This window comes from Furipterus horrens, unplaced genomic scaffold (genome assembly GCF_987537825.1).
Source record: "Furipterus horrens unplaced genomic scaffold, mFurHor1.1.pri manual_scaffold_1, whole genome shotgun sequence".
NCBI lineage: Eukaryota > Metazoa > Chordata > Mammalia > Chiroptera > Furipteridae > Furipterus > Furipterus horrens.
Genome location: NW_028327171.1, coordinates 194,164,879 through 194,190,504, shown reverse-complemented (window position 1 = coordinate 194,190,504; position 25,626 = coordinate 194,164,879). Strand labels below are relative to the sequence as shown.

The window sequence follows — 25,626 nt, the reverse complement described above, 5'->3', positions numbered from 1 at the left end:
GACTACAACGTCAAACCGCCTTAGGGACTCCGGCTCCGTATTTTCTGTCGGGGTTTACTCCCTTAGCCTTTCCCCTGAAGAGGTATGCCGCAAGGCAGCGGAGGTTTTTTGGAATCAAGAGTTTTCCTTCTCTGATGTGCCCTGACTGGAAGATCGAACCAGCGACACTTAGCTCGCAGGCCGACGCTCAATCCACTGAGCCAAACCAGCCAGGGCTCTAAACAGGTATAGTCAACATTTATTGAACCAGGTACTGGGATAATTTTATTTAATCCACAAACAATTAATGCAATAGGATATACTCTTGTTCCTATTTTGCAGTGAGAAAACTGAGGCTTTAAAAAATTAATACATTTGAATTAAAATTGTAGAAACACCAAGCCATAGCCTCTAGTTTTCTCCAAATTGAATGCCTACATAATTTCATAATCTTTGCAATATATTCTGTACATATCCCTATTTTAATGGAATACATTATACTGTAATTATTTGTGTATGAGACAGTTTCAGCTATTTGACTGAGTTCCTTGAGGATAAGGATAATTTCTAAACTTGTTTGTATGACCTAAGAAATACAACAGATGCTTGATAAAAGCTTCTTACAAACAGTGGTGAACATCTGTTGGGAAATCAAGGCCGCTTAGCTATAATACTGAGGAGCTGTGTGCCACTTGCCACTTTAAGTTCATAGCTATGGTATATTGGTCAATAAATATTTAGTAAGCATATACTAATAGCCTAAAATTACACTGGACCCCAGAATGTCTTATTTTGCATAATTAAGTTTAAATGGACACATTATTTAAAAATACCTAGAAGAGAATAAAGTTGTCTTTAGGATTCACCAACAGCAAGCAATTCCCTTTCTTTTCTGGGTTACTAGGCTGGTAAGTTAGGGGATATGTACTTGCAAACACAGTGTACCTTAATATCAGTAAGATATGTGACAAAGTCTTCCCTAATGTTCATGGATGAACTGGAGAATGCACAATGGATAACAGTAGACTGGATTACTAGCTAACTGAACATCCCAAAGAGTAATGGAGGTCTTGAGCGTTGAGTTGCAGAAATTACATTTGACTTTGATCAACAGTGTTATCAATGACATGGATGAGTCCACAATGATCAAATATAAAGATAATATAAAGCTAGGAAGGATAGCTAATGTGTTGGAGGACAAAAATAAATACCTTTAAGTATCTTTATTGGCTACAAAAAATGGGATAAACCTATAAGCAACTATTTAACTTGAATAAAGAGAATATCTTACATTAAAAAAAAAAAAAACTATTGTATAACTGATTGGATTTTGTATAATATATTGAGGAATCTGGCTTATAGCAACTCAAGTGAAAACAAAATAGAAGTTTTAGTTAGAAAGTGCAATCTAAGCCAATAATGGCAACTGATACAAACGTTAAGTCCATGTTTATAAGTTTAAAGGATTAAGACCAAAAGATACATGAGCTGTATTGATTGCTGTGCTTTTCTGACCACATCTGAAATATGATGTCCATATCTCCATGCCATGTGCAACAAACAGCAGTCATAAACTCTATAAATTTAGTAGAGTTGAGTGTATTCAGAATCTAGTTATCAATATAAGACAAAAGTAAAGGAGTCCGTTATCATCAAACTGTTATTATATGAAATGTTAAAGGGACTTATTTAAGAAAAAGGAGAAGATCAAAACTATAAACAATAAAATGGCAATAAATACATATCCTGCTACAATTGAATCTAAAAAACAAACCAAGCAAACAAGAAGAACAGAGACCGAATCATGGAGACAGACAGTATTTTGATGGTTGCCAGATGGGAGGGAGATGTAGGGGAATGGGTGAAGAGGTGAGGGGATTAAGAAGTACAAATAGGTAGTTACAGAATAGCCAAGGGGATGTGAAGTACAGTATAGGAAATGGAGAAGCCAAAGAGCTTATGTGCATGACCCATGGACATGAACAATGGTGTGGGGATTGCTTGAGGGACTGAGGGGTGCTGGGTGGAGGGGGGCAAATGGGGGAAAACTGGGACAATTGTAATAGCATAATCAATAAAAATAATTTAAAAATAAAGATAAAAAGGGTTAAAAATTTTCCATTCTTTTATTAATTACTATACTTGGTATACATTGTATAGACATATAATATCTTACTAAGGTAAGTAAGCGTGTATCATTTAGAATCAAATACATAAATTTGGGGGAGTTAATACCCAAAAACATTTTTACTGACATGGTGTGTGTGATCAATTAACATAACTAATCATGTGAACTAATGCAAAACTGCAACCATGTCAAATGCCACATTTTCTATTCCCCTTCTTGGTACTACTCTAAATACATTAAAACATAAAGCTTTAACGTTCACACAGGGTGGGAGCCACCAGTGTTGCAGTGGAGACTAACACATTCTAAACCCTAAGTAGTTGTCAGGCTTTTGGGGACAGGATTTAACTCATGCTATGTTCATATCCTGGGAGCATCAGCACCATGAGAATCCAGTCCTATGATTTTTCAGAGTGGTAGGGATATTTTTAACTACCATCATTTACAGATGAATCCTGTATAAGCTAAGCTCTTCTTAGAAGAGCTGAAGGTTCAGGGCCAGGCCGTAAGAAGCAGAGACAAGAGGCAGATGTTGCTTCTATTAGGAAGCCATTGTGGGCCACACACATATGATGCATTCTTGTGATATAGAGATATATGGACAAATAGAGGTTTGTCTACATATTTATATATATATTGCTAGCTATATATACAAAGTGTAAAATTGCATTTAATCATCACAACATGTGAGGATGAATCACCTCGGCCATTTAACAGCCAGTTGAATTCCAGGATTTATGTCTCATGTTAAAAATCCTCAGTGACCCCTTCCCTACCTCACCCCTGCCCCACCTCTCAGGATGGAGTCCAGACTCCCCATCAAGAATCTGTCATCTGCCTTTTTCCCAGCTCTCTGACTCTCCCATTTGCTATCTTGCCACGGAAATCCTCCCTCTCAGCTTTCTATTTTATTGAGCTTCTTATAGCTGCTCTAACACACTCTGCTTCCTCTCACCTCCGCGCTGCTCTTTGTGCCTCCCACCCAACAGCCCCGGCTGCAGCAGTTACCCGGGCTCTGTACAGTAGCACTTCTCACGCTGTGTTCTCACTGTGTGTTTACATTTTTGTAACCTCTGTTGGACTGTAAGCTCCACAAGGAGGAATAGGTACCCAATCTTCCTCCTTTTTCCCTTATGAGCACCATACTGAACTCAGGTCCCGGTACTTAGTAGACAGGAAATATTTGTTGAGTTATATGTATGAGGTTGAAAAATAGCATCTTGGAGAAGTTAATTTACTGAAGGTCATGCAGTAGTATCTGGAAGAGAACTGGACCCAGCTCATCCTTATTCCAAAAGCCATGATTTAACCTGCCCTTAAGATGTTGGGAGTCCAAATGGATACCACTCTACCTATTTATTTATTTTATAAATGGAAATTTGTACCTTTTCATCCCCTTCTTCTATTTTTCATTCATCTCCCACCCTCTCCTCTGGCAACTATCAGTTTGTTCTTTGTGTGTCTGCATCTGTCCTCATTTTGTTAATTTGTTTTGTGTTTTAGATTCCACATATAAGTGAAATCATGCAATATTTGTCTTTCTTTGTCTGACTTTCATTTAGCATAATACCTTCTAGGTCCATCCATGCTATCACAAATGGCAAGACTTCATTTTTGTTTGTGGCTGAGTAATATTCCATTATAGTGTATATTTATATACACAATGCTTTCTTTATCCTTTTATCTACTGATAGAGATCTAGGTGGTTTCCATAACTCGGCTATTCTAAGTAATGCTTCAACGAACATAGGGGTGCATATATCTTTTCAAATTAATGCTTTTGTTTTCTTCAGATAAATATCCTGTGGTGGATTTCCTGGACTTTAGGGAAGCCAGAACCCTTCTTAACACAGATTTCTGGACAGCTACTACCAATCAATCCGGATGAATAGGTTTTCCAGGCTCATTTCCTATTACTTTCTTGCTCAGTCCATATTCTGGATACCTCTGATCTTCCTTAATATATCATCATGCTCTTTCAGGCTATTTCACCCTTGTGAATGATGATTATTCTAAAAGGAAAACAATTTTTCTACTGAACCTGGTTAGTTCTTATTAATCCCTCAAGAACCAGTTCAAATATCGCTTCCTTTTGGAGACTTTTCCTGAGCATCAGAATTAGAAAAGAAAAGCTTCCTTTTCTTCTGTTTACTGTATATTATAATGATCTATTTGGTCCACATGACTTCATCCCCTTCCAACTAGAACATGACTTCCCTTGGACTAGAACCATATCTGAGTCATGTTTGTATCTTCCCTAGAGCTTACTACAGTAGCTAGAACACATTAGGTGCCAAACAAATGCTTATTGAAAGAGTGAGAGATTGAAGAGAGAAAAAAAGAATGGTGTGCCTCTAATAGTACATATAGTAGGTTTAGAATTCATAGTTCCTGCTTATGAACAGTTATTGTCACGGCCATCACAACTCACTTCTTAGACTCACCTGGTCCCAGGTATATCAGGAATGTTCATAGTATCATTGATGAAGGACAGTAATAATAACAACAATGATAATGATAGCAGCTAACATTATTGCATGCGTATTATGTGCCCAGACAAAAAGTGCTTGCGTTAAAACTTAAAGAACAGGAGCAGAACAATCTTTAAATACAATTAAAGATAAGGGCAGAATAAAAAAAAATCCTGAGGATAAAGAATCACACTTTGATCTTTTATCCAAAACTATGACACCTGTCTAAAACTCCACTGGAAGAACTTTAGATCATTTATTAATACAAAGAGGCCAGAGTCAAAGGGAAGACTATTGCTTATACACATGTTCTGCTGGGCAGTAAATTATATATATATTTTCTGATATCATTCTATAGTAGCTCCAGTTATATGATTAGCTTAAAAAAATTGCTTTCCTAGTCAAAATTAGTTTCAGGAGAGTGTCTCCTAGTATTCCAAAGAAAAACTTTAAGAATCTGGGGGAAAAAAATAAGTGCTAGGTGACAAAACTCTGGGGCGTGATAAGTGCTGATTGTTGTATGCTCTGTGTAGAGACTTACAATGCACACGAGTATAACAGAGATAAAAAGACCACATTAAGGAAATTTGTTCAGTGTTGCTTAATCCAGAATTCTCTATAGCATTTGACTAGTGAACATTTTTTAAACAGAATGCTTCATATTTATTTTCTTGGTATTAGAACTGAGAAATTCTGGCTTTGGAAGTTCCTAGAAAGAGGCCTGTGCTGGGGTCCTAGCAGATTGCTATGAAGATATACCTGATTTAGAGGAAGTAAGATTTCCTATGGCCTGGGCTAAAAGGGACTCATACTTGGTGTCATTTATATGACAAAAATCCAACCCTACATAAAGGCTTGGGAGAAAAAGGCCGACTTTTAATCAGTTGTTTGAATTAACAGTTTAGTTATCATGGCTGTCTCACACAGTCATAGAAATTTATATTTTCATTTTATCCCAAAGAAAAACTTGACCATCTTTCTTTCATACTATCAACCTGCAAGCCTGACAGTAAGGATTAAAAATTGCTCCTTCCTTCCCACTTGGTTATTGGAAAGGCTCTGAAAGGTAATCAGTCTTGTGCAGCTACACTTTACAGTCTGCATAAAAATGCCATGATTCCCCTGCTTCTCCCCAACCTAATTGAAAGTGCATAATATCACCCAGCCGGGGAAATGTAAACGGTAAACATATGCAATATATCATACTATCACACAAAAGTTGGTTACTAATAGGACCAAAAGGAATCTGGAAAACGAGTCTTTCTTTCCATATAGAAGGAGAGCTCTTTGTGCCTTACAACCTCCCCCTCCCCCTCCTCCCTCCAGACTTCAAGCTACAGCCAGATTAAACCAAGGTCAGTAAACTCATTCCTTGCCCATGTAATTCTAAGGGTCACCTAACAATGTATATTGACTAACACTCTCTTCTATCAGCCTCTCAAAAGATGAGGTATTTTACTTTTGGCAGGAGGTGGGGTTGGAATCATCTTGTTCCCTACCTACTTCAATTGCATGACAGACGGTCCTATTATCTCTTTCCTTAGCTGCTACACCTAAAGATCCTTGGCCTTGTCACTTCTTATCTTTCTCTACTTCATCAAACTCCGATTGCAAAGATTATCTCCTTCTCTACCTCTGATCATCCATGAGTATCTGTACAGGATCACATTTTCCACGAGTATAAAATCCCAGTCTTACTTTTCAAAGTCCTCTGCATCTCTGCAGTGATCTATGATTCTGCTTCAATTATGCCTACTTATAAGTCATGATTCTCTCCTCTGACTCCTCCTCACTTCTTTGAAATAAGACAGTTGGGCTTTTAGGAGAAAGGACAATATTCCTTCAAAGTTTTCACCATTAATTCTATGTCATAATATTCCTTCACAAATCACTCCCCGCTGTACCATGAACTTAACTCCTACTACTCACTCATTCATGTCATCTTATAACTGGTTATTGCTTTATGTCTGATAGCTGATACCTTAGTTAGGTCAAAGCATAGCACTTGTCAAGGGTACTGTGTCATTTCAGTTTTAATAGATTGAAGGATATAGTCTTACCTGCTTCAGAAGTAGAGCTGATTTGAAACTTACTACATTAAAACTACATCCATCTTTCAATATTACCTGTCAACTGGCACTGGTGGATGGTATGGCTTGTTGACCTTGGCATAGAGACCCTCTAAGTGGTCTCTCTCTGGAGACAGAGGACGGCCATCTCGAGGATAAACCAGTGGTCCAGTTCGAGGGGGAGATGGAGACCTATAGACATTTGCTGATGCACATGGTTCCCGGAAGTGGTTCACTCTGGCATAATTGGGGTCCATTTCATCATCGTCCATATCATGCAATGATCCAATTGTACCAGTAGCATAATCAATAAGACCTCTTGCCTGCTTTTCCCTTAGCTCCTGATGTTTTGCTCCAATCCTGAAAAATGTAGAACAGATAGAGATATATGTGAGTTTATATGCTAATACAATGACACAGTCTCCTGAGTGTATGTTAATTCTTCTTAGTCACTTTCCTGTATACTCAAAACCATACCATGCAGAAATATGAATAGCATATTCCATGGGATTAATTTTTTATCTATGGCCTTTGTTACAGAGTCTTTACTTTTATAGCAATACTGTAGGTATTTTAACATCTTGCTCACTGATGACTGGGCTGATTGCAGAGTCAGAGGCTGATTTTCATGAACATTTTCTCTATAAATGAAATGTGCTCATTTATGGGAACAGTACATCTTTGGTGTGAAATTATGGAAGCCTGCTTTGGAATAGGGATGCATGCTAAAGAGCCTATCAGAATCTTATACTTTGTCTATGATTTCAATATTTGGCATCCTAGAGTTCAGTGTATTCTTCTAAATAAGAGAGCTTGCAAAAATTGATTTGAATATGAAAAAGAAATATAGAGGTTTTCTGGTCACTAAAAGCAGTTGGGAAAAGATGTAATTTATAAGAGGCTAAGTTTTTTTGGTTACGTAAATGGGAATCATTGTGTCTCATTATATAGGGACTAGGAATATAGTAAAATAGTGAAGAAATTAATAGACTCCTGACAGAGATGAATTGGCACCTATAAGAGAATTAAATACCATTACTGGCATAACTCCATGGTGCTAAAGCCTTAAGTGATATTACAAAATGCTTCTGCTAATCAGTGTACTGTGTAGACTACTGGGAATGAGAGTAGGAAAGTATACTTAGGTGGATTCCAAATCTATCTGAATTTTGAGAATTTGACATTTAATCTGGAAAGTGTTAGATCAGCTCTCCTAAATTCCCAGTTAGGTGTTAAATGGAAAGGTCACTGTGTATCTTATTGGACAATGGTGATCTGATGGTGTCAGGAGGTTTTCAGCGCTAATGAGGAAAGAATGTAACCTCACACATCACTGGGCAAACAAGGTGTATTGTGTAAAGGATGAGCGAAGTAAGATGATGAAAGAAAGACTCAAGAAAGGATGCTGACAAATCCGAAGTCCTGGGCTCAGAGAATACGAGAGGGCTGTGGGCTAGAAGCAAAAGATCTATATATGTCTGGTGATGTATATCGAAGGTTCAGATGAGTGAAAACAAAACCTGAACTCTCTCAATATCTTCTTCTCTTCAAACAAAAACAGCTGTTTTTGCACATGGCAGCTAGTTTTATTTTACAGAACATCAAACTCTTGGTAAAAAAAAAATCTTTAAAAGCCATGATCTTTCAAGGTATTTTTCTTTTGGCAGAATGGCGCTTTTTTTTTTTTTTTTTTTTTTTTTGAGTTGAGAGGAGGGAAGGAGAAAAAAACATGAAGGAAGTATAGGATAAAAAGAAACCCAGCATCTATCCTCAAGTCACAACAGATGAAAATAAATGCCAGGGAACATTACTGCATATTGCTTTTGACTAGGTCAAATCATGTACCTTACACTGCACATATAAATAATTAGAAGAATTTATAGTTTTGCAAATGGGAGTTTGAATCTCCAAGGGATTTTGAATGAAGATGAAAGGACGATTACACAGCAGGGTAGCCACTAAGAGTCCCAGCCTATCCTCTTTTAATGCCTGTTAGTCCTAGATTTATGGATGTTTGTTTTGAATAATTTTTTGATGAAGGAGATAACCTGCTCCATTCTGCAACAAAACAGTCTTTCCAGGGACAGTGCAGACTGGATTATTATAGAATGCTTGCTGCACTATGGTGATAGGATGGATTTCCATTGCTAATAGAGTGCAGGACATCAATAAAGTCAGGGGGTGGCACTCTGTGTGGTTACTGTCCCTCCTAAGTGGGATGCCTTCAAGAGAAATCATTCAGCAGAAAGATAAACATCTCATGGCTGCCGCATGGGGCAACACTTGTGCATTAATGAAAGAGGAAAACACCAAGCTCGATTTTTAAAAAATCACAGAAACAGAACATTAGTATCTGTGTTCCTTATTTCATCACTTCTCTTTCTTTGAGGTTTCTCATTAATTAAGTGTGCTGAGTAGGCAGAGATTCTCAGATGAAAAGTACCCTGTGAATGCATAGCAATGTTTTATCTTGTGTTTTTCCTTTCTAAAACAAAACCAAATTTCTCCTTGATCCTCTCCACACTACTAAATGTGACAGTAACTAATTTCCTATTAACCACTCAGTAGGTGCAATAGTAACTTTCTGAACCATCATTATTATGCCATATATCAAGGTCTCTCGAGAGAAGGTGGGCAAGGCAATCTCTGCAAAGGGTGTATGGAGGCAGAAGAGATTCTTTCTTTCTTTCTTTTTTTTTTTTTTTTAACATTACTGTGTGGTTGCCTCTCACACGTCCCCAACTGGGGAACTGACGTGCAACCTAATTATGTGCCCTGACTGGGAATCGAACTAGCGACACTTGGTTCGCAGGCCGACGCCCAATCCACTGAGCCACAGCAGCCAGGGCTGAAGAGATTCTTTCAAGAGAGAAATGGAAAAAAATATATTTTTGTTTTGCTTTGACCTCTGGCCCCAATTCAGCGTGAGAATTCTAATTGTTTATAGTCACTGCCACGTGGAGGTCTACTTATCCCTGGGAACACAACCTATTAAAATATCTATTATTCAAAATAGCCCTGGGGAATGTACCCTTTTTATTGGATGGTACCACCAATTTCCCAGTTCTCCCCAGTACTCTGCCCTTGAATTGTTTAAATCTTTCTCACTTTTTCCCCCATTAAAACATTTTTTTTTCCTATTACACTTCTAATTCTATTTCTTTTAATTCAATTTCTTTAGCCACAGTCCAGTGTTTAGGCTTTAAATAGCCTACATCCTCATTGTCCAACATGGTGATCATTAATTTAATGATGTTATAAATTGAAACTAATTACAATTAAATAGAATTTAAAAACTCAGTTCTTCAGTCTCACAAACCACATTTCAAGTGCTCAACAGCCACATGAGCTCGTGACTACTATATTGGACAGTACAGTTAGAGACTAACTCCATGCAATACTATATTAGTTTCAGGTATATAACCTAGTAACTTGACATTTATGTACCGTAAGATGTGACATCCCACTTTAATCTGTACCTTAAAAGGTTGCTAGAATAATCTTCCTCAAAGAGGATTTCCATCATATCTCTGTCAGTCAGTTTTGATTCGCAACAGCTCACCTTTTTCCTTGTGTATTTTAAATATATGACTATTTTCTTATGACAAAGTGTTGCTGTTGAAAAGTTAGTAATAATCTAATTTTATTTCTCTTATTAATTACTTGTAAAAAACTTGCCCTTTTGGCTTATCTGGTCAAAGTCCTTTCTCTTCTTTAGAGTCCAATAACCTTACTAAAAATGTCATTCTTGGTTGATAACTCTCAATATGTACTTTTAAGTATATATATATTTTCTATCAGGGAAGTTTTCTTAAATTATATATTTTATTGTTAATGTTGAAGGATGAAAGTTAAATATAAAAAAATTCAATTGTATTTCACTATATACTATAGTGAACAATGAGGCAATAAAACCAAGAAAACTATACCATTTAAAATAGGATTAAAGAACATTGCAAACTTAAGGATAAATTTAACAAAAGATGTGTAAGTACTCTACACTGAAAACGAAAAAAGTACTGTTAGGAGAAAATAAACAAGATCTAAACAAGTGGAGTATTTACCTTCTTCATAGATCAGGAAAAGTCATTATTGTTAAGATATCGGTTCATCTAAGTTATTTGATAGATAAAATATCATCCCATTCCTGCTTCTAACAGGTTTATTTTCTAAAAATTAACAATGTGATTTTAAAATTTACTTTGAAAGTTAAAGGGAAAAATATAGTCAAAATACTTTTGAAAAATAAGAATAAAGTTGACTCACACTACTGACTTCAAGACTTATAGTACTAGAGAGCTTCAGTAACCAAGCCAAAGGTTAGACAAACAGGGGAATGACACAGAAGACAGATTCTAGTTAACACACACACACACACACACACACACACACACACACACACACATTTGGTGAAGTAATTTACAACAAAAGTGCTGAAGTAATTCAATTAAGAAGGAAAAAAATCTCTTCAACAAGTAGTCCTGAAAAATCAGTAAGAGAAAGCCATAAGAGAAGAACCCTTGGTCCCCCCACATAGTACCATAACAAAAATCAATTCAAGATGGAAGGTAAGCCTAAATATAAAGTCTACAAAAATAAAGCTACTAGAATAAAATAAAGGAGAATATTTTCACAACCTTGGGGCAGGCAAATATTTCTTAGAGAGAATACAAAAAACATAAACCATAAAGGGAAAAAAAACATAAAAGGAGAAGAGAAAAACCAAAAAGAAAAAAATTCACTCAAATTAAAAACTTTCATTAAAAAGCATCAAGAAAATGACAGGCAGAGATCCAAGATGGCTACAGAGTAGGTGGAAGTTACACTCACCTCCTCTCAGGACCAAAGGTCAAACTGGAATTACAACTAAAATATGGAACAATCAACCTGAATAACTGACCTAAGACTAGCTGCACAGAAGTCTGATAACCAAGGATTTACAGAAAAAGCCCCATCAAGATTGGTATAAAGGGTGGAGATACAAAAGGGCTGGCTCTGCTTCCATAGGGAGTGACTGAGAATCCAGAGAAATATCTCAGCTGCAAAGGTTCCCCTTGAGGGGAATAAGGTTTCAATCCCATGCCAGACTCCCAAGTCCAAAGCACCAGAGTTGGGAAGAGATACCCACATAACGTCTAGTTGCTAGGGATCGAACCTGCAACCTTGGGGTATGGGGACAATGCTCTAACCAGCTTAATACATGTCCAGGGCCTAGTATATATGCTTTAAACTATGTCACATTAAGAGGCACACAATCTCAGGTTGTCTTACTTTAGTGGTGCTAAATTGACAAACTGATGTCTCTCCATTGCTCATTGGATCATTTCTTCCACCAATGATTTTTGCTTGAATTGTTTTATTAGAGGTTGCAAATTGATAATTTTAAAAGTAATTATTCCTTTCACATTTATTACTTGAAACTCTTCTATAAATAAAAACTTTCCCTCAAAATTTTTGGTGTTTTGTTTACCCTAAATTACACATAGTACAGGGAAGGCAGGATAAATGCTTAATTGTTCTTAATTGCTGGTTTTCAGAGTAAGGACTTAGTATTCTAGATATTTCCAATGGTGACCAATGAGTTATTAGATACTGTCTGAGGGTAAATGGGGGTAGTGAATATCATTATGAAGTCTATGTTTAAAAAAATACATACTTAGGGTTTTCAATCAATTATATTCCTTACTCTCTTTGTTGTACAAATTGCCCAAGATTTAGTCAAGTTGGACTACTTTATGTTGGTTCCTTTGTCCTTTTGATTTGACCCACTTGTCATTAATAGCATTTTTGCTATCTGACAAACAAGCTATCACAGGTTCCTGTTGAGTACTTTGTGTCCTTATCCTCAAAGCAGCCATTTCTCCAAGGAATTCTTCTTTTTTTTTAAATGGGAAATTATATCTAGAGAACACTATCTGGGCCCTAGGATAGCTCACTGCCATAGGGTTGTCATTGCCTCTATACCTGTTCTATGGATAGAGCTAGGATATAAAACCTTTTGAAAAAAATCACAAGTCCATACAGATAGTTTTAATTCAAATATAAAATCACAGAATTTTGAGTTTACTTTTAAGACATTTATATTTATTTCTGCTTTTTTAAAATGAAAAACCTTGATTCTTAAAACCACTGACATAATTATTTGTATTATTACACATGATTTTAAATACCTACAGTTTTACAATAATACCAATATTACTAACAGACTATTGAATGACATTTAAGATGTTTATAGCTCTATTTTTTTTGGTTAGAATGTATTTCACATTTAATGAGCTGATGCTCATTAAAGCAGGTCAAAATGTTCTAATATCACTTGAAATAATTCACTTTCCTAAGTTGATACACATCCAATTTCTTTTACAATTAAGTTATTTGCTTTAGTTCATTTTCAATGTTTAGGAATTGCTTTTTTCTTTTGTTTCAATTTCATTTGTTAAATATGTAAAACAATTACATATTAGCAAACAGAAAAAGATTGCATATTAGTGAACAGAGATCTTATTTAAAAAAAGTTTCATAGTAGTCTACCATGTGAACATGCTTTTTTTAATCTAATGAGTCACTATTCTTGAACATTAGGGTATTTCCAATCTTTTACTATTACAAATAATGCTGTAATGGCAAATCTTACACAAAAGTCAGTATATATTTGCCATTGTGGCTTTCAGATGAATTCACAGAAGTAGGATAGCTGGGTCAAAGAGCAAGTCACATTTAATATTCCTAGGTTATGACAAATTTCCTTCCATAATTGTTCTATTTTGCATTATCACCTGCAATGTAGAAGGATACCTGTTTCTCTATAGTCTCTCCAATAAAATAGGTTCTTGAACTTTGAGATATTTGATAAACATAAGTGAAAAGTAATATTTCAGTGAAGTTTTAATTAGCCTGTCTCTTATTATGTGATGCTGAGTATCTTTTCATATGTTTAAGCGCCATTTTCATTTCCTCTTCTGTGAGGTGCCCATATCTTTTGCTGATTTTTCTATCAGATTGTCATTTTTTCCCCTCAATTTTTCAAAGACCTTTGTGTAGCAGCAATATTAGCGCTGTATCTGTGATATAAGTTGCATACATTTTTTTTCTGTTTGCCATTTGCCTTTTATGATTCCACTTAAAGTTACTGATTAGCATTCATACTTTATACTTTACCCTCAAACACTTTATAAAATGTTGTTACTCTTGCATACTATTTCTTGATTGATTTGTCTCTTGCAGAATGAGTCAACAGTATAGTTCTGATTGACTTGTCCAGTGCTAGGAAAATGCAGCCTCCAGAATTCTCTTTGTTGGCCACTGTGTAAGCCCGAAAAACAGAGATACAGATGAATAGGCAGTAGAAGAGAAAATTTGCTACCTGTAGTGGTGACAGTAGCTGAGGTCAGAAAAGGTTTTTCAGGGGAGATCAACGGGGTTAAAGAAGTAGTATCATTAAAAGAGATTACAAACTACCTGCTGTACAGCCTTTTTTTTTTTTTTTGGACAGCGGAGATAATTTGTCCTGCTATCATTTCTGCTTTTATAAGAGAAGCTGCAATTAGGTCACTACTATTATCCTTTGTTCCAGTGAACAGGCCCAGTTTCTTCAGCTTTTCCTTATGAATACCATTTTAAGCTGCAATATACCTGACCAAGAAAAATTACAGTTATTATTATTATTATTATTATTATTATTATTCTGACCAGCAAATACAGGGTCACAAGCAGTCTTTGTGATCAATGTTTCATCTTTTCAACACAACTATTTTAAGTGCATTAATATTTTTCATGACTTTCTCAATCCTGCCTAGGTATCTATAACATTTTCAAAATGATCTCCTTTTGCCCTGTGCATTTTTCTTGTCAGCCTAAACCAGACCTGATGTGGTAAGAGAACTAGATTGATAGGATAATTTATCACTTATCTTGTAACAAATAGATAAATGTTCTGGAAAGTTAATTTACATTCTACAACACTGACATGCAAATTCTTTAATGCTGTTAACTGAATCTTTTAAGTAGACTTTTGCTTCATGTTTTCCTTTTTGCACACAGATTTGTAGATCTTGTGCCTAATATGAATACTGTCTATGAATCTGTATCTGTGGTTTGTCAAATATTATCGGGTAAGGGCAATGCTGATGCTCATTAAAGCAGGTCAAGACAATAACATTTGGCAAGCTCGTGAGAGTCAGGTGTGGTCTCAGAACTTTCAAACACTGGAGACCCCTGAGAGGCTCACTGGTTCTTTGTGTCAGTGGGATGACCATAGGAAAGATTTTCACATCCCACGTGGTCCAACTCCAACTGACTTTCCCACATCGGATGGTTTTTACCTATTTGACACTGAGCGCATTTCATATCCTAAAATCACAGCAGTCATTTTCAATTCCTACCTAATAGCTATATTGTTTTACAATGTCAAATGGCATGATTCTCTAGTACTTCCCCATTGCTACTAAATATTACCGTTTCAAGAGAATTGCCATTCAGCAAAGGCTCTCTTATTATTGCAATTTACATTTTCCCTTAATTTATACCTTTCCCAGACCCATTAAACTCCTCCATTGCTAATGTACTGAGTTCCTGTAATCTGTATTCTCATAATGTAGACAAATTTCTCAGAAGTGCTTAGTAAACATCTTTTAGCCTGCATTGGGAAATTAGCCCCAAAAGGGAGTGAGGGGGACACATGACACAGTGCTTGCCATCTTCTCTGATAATGCAGCATTCCCTTACAGCAACCCTAGACAGTCTCCATATAAATGGTGTTGTTAGGCAGTGAAGACATTAAAAGATGTCCAGGTTGCTGGCCAAACGTACATCAAAGAGTTATAGAAATCTGCCCTTGAGAGGGCTCTGCTGGTTGACTAAAGTTAGTAAGTTATTGATGTGCTTTATCCTTGTTCTTTATACTTATTGTCATGACATTTGTATGCAGCGAGAACGAGCCTTATTTATTTTTTATAATTCCACCCATTTATGTGTGTCCATTGTGGAAAGCAGAGGGGAAAGTAAGCTTTCTGTATGAAAATTATCTGGACTACAGCACTTTTTAATTGTAGGAACTGTCTGGGGTGATATCTGTAAAAATAAATGACTGGCCTTTGACATGCCAGTGGATGCCATCATATGGAAAAGAATGAGAATAAATCCTTAATGCTGACTGTCTGTGGTACTGTAAATCTATATACATTTCCTGGGGAGGAAACAGGAAGAATCCAGAGAATAAACGGAAACTAGCTACATTTCCTTTCCTTTCCCTTCCCACTCTTCTTTCCCTTCCATTTTATCACCTGGAATTTCACACTTAGCCACTGTTCTCTTGGACAGATCTTTGATCTCTGTCCCTAAAAGCTTGCTCACATAAAAATATGCTGATGCAGGGGGAACAGGGACACCCACGCAGTATAGTCAGCTTTATTTCCTTTGTTTTCTCAGCCATAAATCCCAGATGTCTGAAGCCCGTCTCAAGCCCATGGTCACACAGTCTTTCTTGAAAGAACTCTGGGTTTATGAAGACTCTAGAAGGATTATCACCTTCCACAGGACATGGACATACCATGTATGTAACTGGGACAAAGCAAGTGTGGAACCATGACTGAGACAGGATCAACACACATTTTGCACATAAGGTCTCCATCATTCGTGTACTCTGCATGATGAAGCATTTTAAAAGAAGCAGAAAGTATGGTCTTTTCTCTCCTATCCTATTTATACAAGAGACTTTAAAGAGGTCAGCAAAAATATTTTATTAAACCACTGCATTTTCTGCAGTACTTGTTAGGATTGTTATTTTTGCCTTTTCAAGATTTTACTTTGTCCTAGAGAAACCATATAGATTATTCTCGAAAGTCAAGACACATGCCAAAAAATGGAACTTGTCAATCAATGTGGTTTTTTGGTTCCAACATTTATTGAGAGTTTATTATGTGTTCAAAACTGTGCTAGGCAAGATTAAAAGGACAAGGGACTTTGACAGGTGGAAGAACCACTGGCTTGTCCATCGTGACTGCAAATTTAGGTCTCCTCTTAATTCCAAGATAGTAGCAACAGGGTCTCCTCAACACGGGTCCAGTTCTAAGATGAACTGGCACCTGGAGTATCCCTGTCATATGGCCTTCCTTCGTGTACATGCTAAGAATGGAACATGAGAAGAAGCCAACCACCACCTTCGATGATTACCACCATGCAGCCATCAGAGAAGGTCCAACAAGCTAATCCAGATGGCACCCATTGTGTCTACAGTGATTCTGCCAGTGAGTTGCTGGGCACTTAGGTAAGAAGACAACTACAAGGAATTACCCCATTCCTGCTCCAGTGGATAATAAGGAGAAATGTTCAACCACAACCATTGATTTCCATCTAGTAGTTTGAGGGAGGCTATTTAACAGAGCATGTACTAAGTAAATGCACACAGTCTTGAGAATGACAGTGTGGATTTTTTATTTGATATGAGAGCTGGTGGGTTTTTGCACATGGGAGTCTAATGTCTGATTTAACCTCACTTGTCCCTCCACAAAGACCAACAGACATTATGTCAGACATACTCTTTTGAGTGGTCATTCTCAGTTCTGACCACAGCATTCCATTCCTTGATTGGCTCCCAATTCCTCGGTTCACCTAGTGGCCTTTATCCAGGTTTTGTTCATAATTAACCTAAGAAATCTCTTAACAATTGAAAGGAGGTTTGGTTTACCTCCTATGGGAGTAATAAATTGCCAAAGTACTGTAAAGTATTGGGAATAAGGGAGAGGTTAGCGTTTTTTTTATTGTGGTTAGCAAGGTACTGCAGTGGTCTGAGTTTTAAGATGTGGGGAAACATCCTTAATTCCCTTCAATACTACCTGAGATTTAGACAGTCAGTTTCCGCCTAATAGCAATAAAGAAGCATACATTTTAAAAGGGAGGAAGGGTGTGGCTAGACGTCTCCCTGCAGGGAGAATCCATTCATTAGATAGTAGATTGGATGATTACATAAAAAATAAAAGTTTAACTGCTTCTCCGTTTGAAACACTTCCATGTCTTCCTTTTACACTTCCTTTTATATCAATCACCTTACTATGACTTATGAGGCTATGTCATCAGACAAAGTTCTCAATGACTTTGGCTTATGCCACCCTGTGTCTTAGTTATCAAACTCCAGTCACAGTTTCATTTGCCTTAGGCTTGATTAGCACTTGCTGTTCTTTGTGTCGGAAACCCTCTGCCTCCAGGGCTTCCTGTAGCTGGCACATCACTGTGATTTGAGTCTGGGCATTGCAGACATCCTTCCCAGTCCCATCTGCCTCTCATGTTATTCTATTTTATTTTCTTTATAGTTATATTACTACATGATTTGATCTCTTTCATTTATCTCTTTACAAGAATGTAAGTTTCACAAGAGCAGGGACCCAGTTGCCTGACTATTGATGTGACCCCAATAGCACAGTGCTTGGCATGTGGTAGGCACTTACGAATACAATGGAAGCGGAGAGAAGCAGAGTCTGAGAGAGAAGGCCATGTGACAACGTAAACAAAGATTGGAAAGATGTACTTTGAAGATAAAGGAAGGAGCTATGAGCCAGGGTTGCAGGAAGCCCCATTAAGGCAAAGAAATGGATTCTTCCCTTGAGTTTGTGGAAGGAATCAGCTAGCCTACAACTTGGTCTGTATCTCAGTGAAATTGTTTTCTGAATAGTGGCCTCCAGAACTATAAGAGAACCAATCTTCGTTATTTAAGCCACAAAGTTTGTGATAATTTGCTACAACAGCAATAATAGAAAACTAATACAGATTATAAATAAATTGAGTTGATAAATAAAAGTATTTAGGTATGACCTATTTTCTTTCAGAGCCTAGGATGGTGTGTCGATGTGACTCTTTTTTTTGCTGTAGAAATATAAGCAATGAAACCAACCTCACACCCTATAGAGAGACTAAGTAAGTCAAATTCTGGAAGCTTTCATACTGTGTTATTGACAGATTAAAAATAAAAATATATGTTTACTGTGGAACATAGAAGAAGGAACCTAAATGAATGGCTCTAAATGTCAAACATAACAATTATACTGTGGACATTACTGTGGATACAACACCTACACAGACTGGTCCTGGCAGCTGACATCAAGAAATGACACTGCAGAAGGAGAATTGTGGACTTAAAAGAGCTGATGTCAGGCCTTTCCTAAAGATATTTTCTTATTATTTCCCAAAAATACATTATACAGTACACATTTTCTTTAGCATTTTGAACAAAGGAAAACTTAAAAATAAGCAGCAATCTTTTCATTCCCCTTCTTAAAAAATCTACAGTGACCTGCTTGCTAACATACAGGGGAAGTTATCCCAGAAGAACCCTTTGGTTCATTAAAATAATCAGCATATTCCAACAGGCATTCATCCCTGAAATAATAACCATTCACTTCCAATAAATTAATTATGGTTTTAACAAGTGAAATTTACATTTACACTTCTGCCTTAAGACCTTGACAGAGGCAGTCTCCTTGCGCTTACAGTTCCGCTGAAGCAGACCTTTTTCCTAGTGAGTGGGAGCCCAGCAGCTGTTGGTGGACAGGCTGACACGCTGCTGCTTCCGAAATGGAGAAGCGGGTGGCAGAAGCAGCCAGAGAACCTGGGTTTGGAACCGAGTTTTGTCACATTTTAATGCTGTGACCACAGGCAAATTATGTAACCCTCTGTCACCCGTAAAATGAGACATACAGTCGTACCTACACAAAAGGAGAAGGCTACATGACTTAATACTACAGCTAAAGCTGTTAGAAGATTGTGACTGGCACGTAAGTGGCAGTGATTGTTGTTAGCAAGAGTAATAACAGTCCTCCATTCCTGACACAGGTGAGCGGCAGGTAGCGGAGAGGATCCTCAAGCAGCCCTCACCTGCGCACACAACCAGTGGTGCCTGAAAAGCATACACACAGTTCCTCCAGCTCCTTCACAGCTCTACTTGGAACCCTGGATAGAGGAGATACTTTTAATAATTGCTCTGTAATCTAGATTGGCGAAGTGCTCTGGGGATTGGGGGTGTTATGGCTAATTGAATTTTTAGTTTGAAAGCAGCAAATGCTTCTGGCTTGAATCTGTTGGCTGCAAATCTTTCTAAAATGTCCTAATCCTTTAACTTATCCTAACTGAACTCACAGATTTTTTTTTTTAGAAAATTGAGAACAGGCATTACTCGAAGACCATTCTTCTCAGTGCCACTATTTATCCTGTAACACTTGAGATATTGAAAGATCGCAATGGAGGAGCTAAATATTAGCTGTAAGTTGACTTGGTACATTTCATCTACATTTGCTGGTGCCTAGCCTGGGCCTGGACCTGGGGAGTGTGGTTTATTTTCTCCTGATTCTTCCCCCAGGCCCATGAGTGATATGTTCAAAAGAAAAATAAAAAGGAGTCTGGTTAGCTGAGTCCAGGTTAATGCAATTTGGGTATAATTACTAAGCTGAAAAAGTTTAAAAGGTAAGAGAATTATATGAAACATGGAACTTACTTCTTCAGACAGCTTGAGGTTTGTCATAGCTGTGCCAATATATGGGGCAAAAGGAGAAAAATATGGCCTTTTGTTATACTAGTTAGTTTTTGCAGTTTTTATCAAAACTGTAACAAAAGTTCAATTTACTCTACCTTTTTTGAATACAGAGCACATAGACTTATACACAGATAGTATGCAACTCACCTATCAACTGCAATATTGCCATATTTCGGCAAAATTTGCACAGACTACTGGAAAATGAATCTATCTGCCTGACTCAACTACTATTTTCCAAGAAAGTTTTGCCCTAAACTTTTCAACTGTTGCATCTGTCAGCTTTGGAGAAAGAAACTATAATCAAAAGCACCCTGATTACTTGGAAAATCCCTTAGATTTCAAATGAAAAATTTTCCTGAGTCTTAAATTCCTCTCCAGTTAGCAGCAAAAATATCATATATTATTGATGGGATTAAGAATTCAAACTTTTAAAAGTCTCTTTCAATATGTTGCACAGTTAAGTTGTACTTTATAATTGATATTAATGATTTCACTGCAAGTGTCTAGATATACTGGATGATAAAGAAGGTCCTTTCCATTGTCCCAGCCATAACACAATTTATTCATGTGACTCCTCTATGATTATACAGCATTTTATATGTCATTACACATTTTTAAAGTTTAAACTTATTGTAATTAGTTGTGTATTGGTTTTCTTAATCATGAACTTGTTGAGGGCAGGGACTAGGCTGTGTTTTACTCATCTTGCGATTTCCCCTAAGTGCCTAGCACCTCAGTTAAAGCTTGCTGAATTATTGAAGTGATCGGGCCAAAAATAATTAAAAAGTCAAAAGTGAATCATAACAGAAAGCATCTATCCAAATCTTCTAAGTGGGAAAATTTCATGTAACTATAATTTAGCTTTAGATACAAAGGCGTGATGGTGTGTCCTGAAGAAAAACATCTAGAGATGTAAAATGGATTGTTAGGTCCCCTGGTGATCAAAATATTTAAATTCATCAAAACACATATCTTTCTTATGTGCTTTTACAACTGAAATTGGAAACTCTTCAACTGAAGTGACCAACTAAAGGTGACCTTTCACACAAGAAATGCGAAAAATTAAAAAAGAGAAAAGAAAAAGCAAATACAAGATGGTAAAGATAAGCAATAGTTTCTCCAAAGAAGTACTGCCTATTAGAAAAAGCATGCCTGTTATATCTTAAAATTCACAGATAGTAACTGGAACTCAACTATGACCTCAGCTGAGGGCCCCTGCAGAAGGCCAGCCTCTAGTGTCCTTTTGTCTGAATGGGGCCCAGGGTCGTTAAACACAGAGCAGATTAAGAGACATTTCTGCACTTCAGCGAAAGGTGAAGGCAGCTGAGTTGGTCCTTCAAGGAAGGCTCCAGCCTGTGGGGATCAGTCTGGAGGGTTACAAGGAAGAGAGGCAAAGAGATGCACTGAATAAATCATGGTTGAGATGGAATGTGCCACCTTATGTTTATGCAGATGACATGGTCTAGTGTCCTCTCAGGTGTTCTCCCTGAAAACAGAGGTTTATTTGTTCTCTTAACTTGAAGGCCCTTGTTCAAGAGAACACTTTATATGTTCACGTGGGGTTGGAGGTACACTTTTGGGCTACTTATAGGAATTGCAGATTACTTGTTAAAAACAGAACAGAACAGAACAAAACAAAACAACTACAAAAGAAACGCCTCATCTCTGAGTCCTTAGCATCTGTTACAGTACTTGGACCACAGTGAGCGTGAACTGACTTTTGGATGCATCAGCGGTCAATAGAAGGGTATGGTTTATATAGTATCAACCTTATTAGCATGTTACCTTAATTATCTGAGCCAACCAACTGTATTCATTGAACAAAATGAAAACCTACTTTCGCTCACCTGCAGGTGCAGCCTTCAGGGGCATTTCAGGGATGAAGTGAGGAAGAGGGCAAGCTGGCTTCCCCACATGGTGGCCCGCTCCCCGCACCCTGTCATTTCTCTCCTTTTCTTTTCAATACCTTCCCCTTTCTTCCAAATACCCAATTCTCTTCATGAATACCCTTTTATACAGTATGTAAACTGATGCTCTATAATAACTGATTTAAAATGGAAAACTTCTACCTTTCTAATCAGTCAAGAAATGATTAGGAAATGCTTGAGATGGGACTAAGAAGTGTAGGACTTAGCACTACTAAAACTGTATGCATCTTATCTATCTATGTAGCTGCCAACCTCACAGACAGGCAGACACCCATACACAAACATGCACAGCCGTCTGTAGGGGTTACAACATTACAGATATTCCCACAAACAGTAAAACTTTCAGACAGCTAAGCTCTCTTAATACCAGAAAGATGTCCTTTGATGCCAGAAAGTAATAAAATAAAACTTAAGCACTCCTCAGCTAGTCTATGCCTGAAACTGCTTCTCGTGTTTTGCTAGATGGGAAAAATTCCTTTCCTATGTCATCTGATTATAAGGCAATGTGAAAGTGAATGTGTAAATAGAATCATAAACATGTCTGTATAGTTTCATATGTTTTCAAATGCTCCAGAAAAGTTGAAAAACATACTACACATTTGACTTTTAACTTGTGATATTTGGAAATCTTCCCCAATTTTCCCTTCTTAATTGGCATGCTTTTAGCAAAATGTGTTCCTCCTCTCCTACTTAGAAGCAAAATCTCTAAGAATATTTTTGATAAGTTGGATTTCCATTTTGGTTCATAGCCCATATTAGTTTATTATGTCACTGTAAAAAATTATTATGTAAACTGCAGCAGTGGGAACCATGGCAATTGACATCTGTAGAAGGTTATTTCGGACTGATCAATGAGGACTGCAGGACTAGCTCCAGCAGAGTATATTTATTTCCTCTGAATATTCCTCATTTGATGATGTGAATTGGCCAATGCTATTAGGCATCCATTTCAATCTTAAGTCATATGCATATTTGAGTCAGGGAATATTTTAGCATAATGTCAGTTTTTTTGGCATTGAAATTTTGTTTGCTGGTGAAAAGAATTATGCTTTCTCAAGAACTGACTGCCCATTTCTTAACATTTTATAAAATGTTCTGGTTTTGTTTAAAGCTTTTTTCTGTTGGGCCTTACCTGTCCAGCCTTGGAAAGTAACAAAGTAACTCTACAATTGTTGAGAATATAACTAATGGTTAAAAATTAGAAAAATTACTACACCAAGTTTTTAATCTGCTGTGTAAAAAAAAAAAAGCAACATATTTAATTTAATGTCAAAAGCAGCCAACTATAATACAAAAGCATTTTGTTAAAGCTATGATCTTGTTTTTCCAAGATGGACTATTTAATGGTCTTTGGATAATTTTTTTCAATACGTGTTTGCTTATGTGACCATTACAAAACACAGCTCTGAAATTTAAAAGCTCAACCAGTAAATTATCCTCTCATGACTTTATTACATCTATTATAACCAGATTTAAAAAAACATGAGTTACTCTAGATATTTTCTTGACTCTGATTTTTTCTTAAACAAAGTCAACCCACTAAAATGTCCTTTGATGCTCGTTCAGCTAAAATGTTATACTTTTTTTGCAAAGACATATTATTTGATCTGAAAATATCTTTAAATGCCTTGAATATATCTATTTTTAGCACTTGAAACTTTCTCTGGCTATCACAGCTTCTATTAGAGACTGTGAAACACTTTAGGATTATTGAACAAATATAAATTATTTCTATGACCTCAGTATCAATCTGAATTGGAAATATGCCATCTTTTATATCTTCACTAATAGAATTTTTAATTAGCTATTGATACTGTCAATAATAGAGTTTCCTATTATTTTAAACAGATTTGTCTGAGCAATTCCTTATCTAGACATTTTTAAAAAATTGGTGGTTACTGTTATAATAAGGGTAAGTTTTAAGCAGAACATTAGACTTCTAAAAATTTTAGGCAATCTATTTCATTTCACTTTTTTAATTTATTGAATTTATTGGGGTGACATTGGTTAATACAATTATATAGGTTCCAGGTGCACTATTCTGTAATACATCATCTGTATATTGTACTGTGTTCACCACTCCAAGTCAAGTCTCCTTCCATCACCATTTACCCCCTTTTACCCTCATCTACCTCCCCTCATGCTCCTTTCCTTCCTTCTGATAATCACCATGCTGTTGTCTGTGTCTACGAGTTTATTTTTTTTGCTTAGTTCCTTCACTTTTTTCCACCAAAAAACCCCCTCTCCTCTGACAGCTGTCAGTTTAGGCAATCTATTTTAATGTTATTAATTATTTTCCCATTTATTTTTAGAAGTTTCTCAATTTAAAAAATTACATACATAACTTATTATAAACCTGATATTATTTTATACTTTTAGGTCAACTAGGACTTTACTCACTATCGTCTCTCAAATGAGAATGTAAGGAAATGAAGTACATAGCAGTTACAATCTATGCCTCAAGAGAATTAGGATCTAGACAAGAAGAAAAGACATGAAGTTGCAGGAGAGTATAAAGTAAGAAATTATAAGATAAAAACTGTAATTTAATCATAATGTGGACTCTTAGTTATGGAGTAGAATTTTAGTACTATTGCCTCCAGGAGAGAGTAGCTCTATAGCATCTGGTATATTACCAATGGCTTTTACCATGTTTCATAATCCTCCCTTTCCATTATAGACTTTTATGCTTGCACCTTGAAATATAATCTGCACCATGAATTCTGATCGAATAGGCTCAACATGCAGTGCAAAAAAGATTCTCCTTTGATGGAGAATAAGCGAAGGACAGTGTGTCTTATCTATTTCAGTTTTCCCTCTAAAGGCAAATCTTTCATTTTTAGAGGTTGAAATGAATGGTACTTAGTAATTTCAGCTGGTTAAATTTAAGCCAATGGAAGAGGATGAGGGAAAAATCCCAATTAAAAAAATAAACAACTCTCTAGAACCATAGCATTTCCATTTCATTCACTTTAAGGTCTTGCCTCAGGATCTGGTTCAGTGACAGGAAAACAAGTGTTGATAGTTCTGATGGGCTGGCCACTCTGCGTCAATGATCCATTTCCACTGTTCTACTGCTCATTACAAATGACCTCATATTTCTTGACACCACTTCATAGCCCAAGGGACTGTCTTATTTTTCTAAACTCTGTGGCTCTCTCAACCGTTGATTTTTGCCTATTCTGCCTTTTGGTTCCATTCTAGTGATGATTCACTTGAAATATAAAATTAAAATTAGTGCAGTTTTATATTTGTTCATTCATTCATTCACCCATTACTCAACAACTGCTTATGAAGTGCCTACTCTGTGAAATTTAATGTATTAGATGCTGAGAAAAATAGAAAATGACTATAATGTAGTTCTTGCCTCAAGGAAATTACAACATAGTAAGGGAGAGAAGGCATGTTTGTAATCACAAACATCTACAATTCAGTGAAGCAAAATAGCAACAATGATAACAATGCGTATCTACTATATGCCAAGACCTGCTCTAGATGCTTTAATTATTTCATCTTATGTAAATTTCATAGG

General features: G+C 36.6%; 1 protein-coding gene across 1 annotated transcript in view; it reads right to left on the bottom strand.

Annotated features, from left to right (window-relative positions):
• Positions 1–25,626, bottom strand: part of PARD3B (par-3 family cell polarity regulator beta) — a 966,908-nt gene that overhangs the window by 152,218 nt on the left and 789,064 nt on the right. Inside the window, exon 20 of the mRNA XM_090282860.1 lies at positions 6,705–7,007. Coding sequence (XP_090138986.1) covers positions 6,705–7,007 — 303 coding nt within the window. The remainder of the gene's footprint in view (positions 1–6,704; positions 7,008–25,626) is intronic.